Source organism: Elaeis guineensis, chromosome 8 (genome assembly GCF_000442705.2).
Source record: "Elaeis guineensis isolate ETL-2024a chromosome 8, EG11, whole genome shotgun sequence".
Classification (NCBI taxonomy): Eukaryota; Viridiplantae; Streptophyta; class Magnoliopsida; order Arecales; family Arecaceae; genus Elaeis; species Elaeis guineensis.
Genome location: NC_026000.2, coordinates 62,986,420 through 62,989,750, shown reverse-complemented (window position 1 = coordinate 62,989,750; position 3,331 = coordinate 62,986,420). Strand labels below are relative to the sequence as shown.

The window sequence follows — 3,331 nt, the reverse complement described above, 5'->3', positions numbered from 1 at the left end:
TGGCATGGGACGCGTGAACAGTGAACAGTGACGGCAAAGAAAGATGGGGAGGAAGAGGCAAAGTTGCCTGGAAAAAGAACAAAGATTTATAAAAGAAAGAGAGAGGGGAGCAGGCGGGCGACCTGACCAAACTTTTCAGCTGGTTTCTCGTGCGCTTCCTTCCCTCCCCCCAAGTCCCGTTTGACCGTCCGTTTCCCCCCTCCTCACTCTCCCCCAGCCAAACAAAACACACACCTTCCTCTCTTCTATTGTAACTATATATATATATATATATATATATATATATAGTTTCCTTTTCCTTTCTGCAGTTCACTAATTGAACTAATTAAATAAGTCAGTCCGTTTCTTTTCCTACACGAACTGCCAGAGAGAGAGAGAGAGAGGGGGGGGGGGGGGGGGGGGGGGGGGGTTGTGGTGAGGGCTGTGGTTGCTTCCGAATCTGCTCGCCCTGTGGGCTTATTTAGAAGAGCATAGGTAAGAGCGCTGTAATGGCCGTGCAAGCGCAGAACCGCTCCAGCGACTTTGCTCCGGATTTCCGCGGCAGGTGAGAGAAACCTCCTCGAGCCATCATAAGGAGGAGAGAAAGAAAGAAAAGGATTTAGATTTAATGCTTCCTTCTCCCGCTCTTTGCTCTTTGCTCTTTCCTTTAAACCGGTTGTTTCCTTCTTTTCTTTCGGAGCGCTTCTTTTGGATTCCTAATCTGAGCCACTGAGTAGAGAGCGAGAGCGACAGCGTTTCGGTTTTTTCTCCTCCATCTCCTTCTTCTTGTTTATATACAGAGATAGGGACTTCCTCGCCGTAATCACTCCGAGTAGTGCCCTCCTTGTAGCCCACGTCCATCTTGGTGAGGAATCTGCTCCTCCTCCTTTCTCCTTCGTCTCTCCATCAATATTATTGTTTTCAATGGCCTCTTTGGATTGATAACGGATGCAGGAGAGAAGCAGAAGATATTGATTAATGGAGATGCAGGGATCAGCGACCCGGAGAGCGAGCTGACATGCAATGCTTCTGGATCGAGGAAGAGGAGTCGAGACGACGGCGAAGTCATGGTTCTCCCCCATGCCGGTCACTGGAACAATCACCACCCGCAGCAGCACCATATCTCTCACGGGATGCAATTTGCCCCAGTGATCAACCCCAAGTATGCCGGGTTGCACCTGTCCTACGAACAGAGCCGCCTGCAGGGGTCCGCCGGCACGTCCACCAGCGGCCGGCCGCCGGCCATCTCCCCTCTCGTCCAAGACCTCGTCTCTCATCTCTACCACCAGAGCCTCGAGATCGACGCCCTCATCGGATTCCAGGTACCGAATCTATTCCTTAGATTCGATTCTTGCACGCGAAAGCGTATTATAATTGATGTCGTGATGGCTCTTTGCGAGATTAGAGCGAGAAATTTCGTTCGGGATTGGAGGAGGCGCAGAAGAGGCATTGCCGGGCCCTTCTCTTGATCCTGGAGCAGAGGGCGGAGAAGAGGCTTAAAGAAAAAGAAGCGGAGCTAGAGAGCGTGGGCTGGAGGAACGCGGAGCTGGAGGAGAAGGCGAGGCAGGTCCAGGCGGAGAGCCAGATGTGGTTCAACATGGCCAAGAACAACGAGGCCATCGCCGCCAGCCTGAGGGCCACCCTGGAAAAAGTCCTCCTCCGGAACGCCGCCGGCTGCGTCGGTGGCCGGGCCAAGGAGGGGTACGGCGACACCGATGGCGCCCCGTTCCCGGCTGATGATGCCCAGTCGTGCTGCTTCGAGGAGGAGGCGGCGGCAAGGGGGATCTTCGGCGGCGGCAGAGAGGAGCTCCGGTGGCTGAGACCGTGCAAGGTGTGCGAGGTAAAGGAGGCAACTTTTGTGCTGCTCCCCTGCCGGCATCTTTGCTTGTGTAAGGACTGCGAATCGATGGTTGATACGTGCCCAATCTGCCAATCCTCCAAGAATGCTTGTTTCCAAATTTATCTCTCCTGAGGGCGTCCTTAATTCGGTTTTCTTTTTTAGAATTTTGGAGGGCACTTGGTGCTCTGTCGGACAATTGTTAAACTGGTGGGAAAAAGAAAAAAAAAAAAAGTATGATCTACTAAATGATGCTATGAATCGTACGGAGGTTGTGTTATTATTTTGATTGGCTCCAGAAAGTTTTTCTGAGAAAATAAGTTAAGAAAATTTTATTAAAACTATTCTTTGGAAGTAATGGATATTTTTCTTTCTTTAAGATAACTTAATTCTTTTCCTCTAATAACTCAACAATAACAGGAAACATATCCGATAACCCTTTGTCTGTATATACGAACAGTTAGAAAGAGTTATCTACATGGAATCGCAGTTACATTAGGCCTTAGTATAAATGATTTTCTAATATTTTCTAAAGTTTAGTAGGTCAGATGTCGATAGTTAGAGAGAGCAAGGCTAGACGAGATCTGAAGCATGATATTAAAAATGAGAAATGTAGTTTGTTAGCATAGGGAGTATGTAAATTAGACCTAAAAGCAAACCTAATCCAAAAACTTGAGCTAATAGGTGGGCGAGTCCATGAATGTATGAGCATCACTTTAAGTTATTAATCTATCCAATATAGGATAATTTCGAAAGACCCTTTGATAGGCAAACCTATTTGGAGTAAGGAGGCATGAAGCATGAGGGAGTGTTAAAATCCAACCCTAAAAGCAAATTTAGTATAAAATGCCTATAGTCGTCGATCGGTGGCTAGCATAAGTCAATAGGCCTACGAGCATACAAGCACTACTAAAGTTTGTTTAATCTATCCAATATAGGACTATTCCTCCTGTTGGGATATACTGACCGGTCCTGATGCCGACTCTCTAACGCCGACTCACCGACGGATCCCGATGCCGACCCATTCTCGACTCTCCAACGCCGACTCACCGACAGGTCCCGATGCCGACCCATCCTCGACTCTCCAACGCTGACTCACCGACGGGTCCCGATGCCGACCCGTCCTCGAGGATGGACCGATCGGCTTTGCCCGACTGACGACGGACAACACTAACAGTCACTACCGAACATGCCCGTCGGAGCGTGTCGGCCTAACAGGCCGACACTACCTCAGATCACCTAAAAGCCGATCTTGCATCACCGACTCCCTGTCGGTTTAGGCAACTGACGTCTGACCACTGCAGGCCCCTTTTAGACGCCGAACGAGCGGCATGGGCTGCAGTCCTGTTAAGGACATGCCGTGCAATCGCCGGGGGGCATTGTCCTGCCAGGGACCTGGGGCACTATCCCGCCAAGGATGAGAATTAATTCCTAGGACCTGTCAGCTTGTCAACGACATGACAACCCCGACGATTTGACAACTCTTCAGTTGTCTACATCGCCAACGGCGGGACC

At 49.8% G+C, this 3,331-nt stretch overlaps 1 protein-coding gene across 1 annotated transcript; it reads left to right on the top strand.

The window, feature by feature from the left end:
- The first annotated feature begins 409 nt into the window (after positions 1-409).
- Positions 410-2,099, top strand: LOC105035452 (probable BOI-related E3 ubiquitin-protein ligase 3). Its single transcript, XM_010911015.4, has 4 exons — positions 410-544; positions 780-844; positions 934-1,301; positions 1,385-2,099. Exons 1-4 carry the CDS (start codon positions 489-491, stop codon positions 1,949-1,951), a joined length of 1,056 nt encoding a protein of 351 aa, XP_010909317.2. The 5' UTR covers positions 410-488; the 3' UTR covers positions 1,952-2,099.
- Positions 2,100-3,331: the final 1,232 nt, after the last annotated feature.

What these genes read in the sequence shown, in the direction of transcription:
- LOC105035452 (XM_010911015.4), top strand. Translation starts at nt 489, where the DNA reads ATGGCCGTGCAAGCGCAGAACCGCTCCAGCGACTTTGCTCCGGATTTC. An exon ending in GCTCCGGATTTCCGCGGCAG is followed by an intron (nt 545 to 779) that starts GTGAGAGAAACC and finishes GTTTATATACAG; the next exon opens with AGATAGGGACTTCCTCGCCG. An exon ending in TGTAGCCCACGTCCATCTTG is followed by an intron (nt 845 to 933) that starts GTGAGGAATCTG and finishes TAACGGATGCAG; the next exon opens with GAGAGAAGCAGAAGATATTG.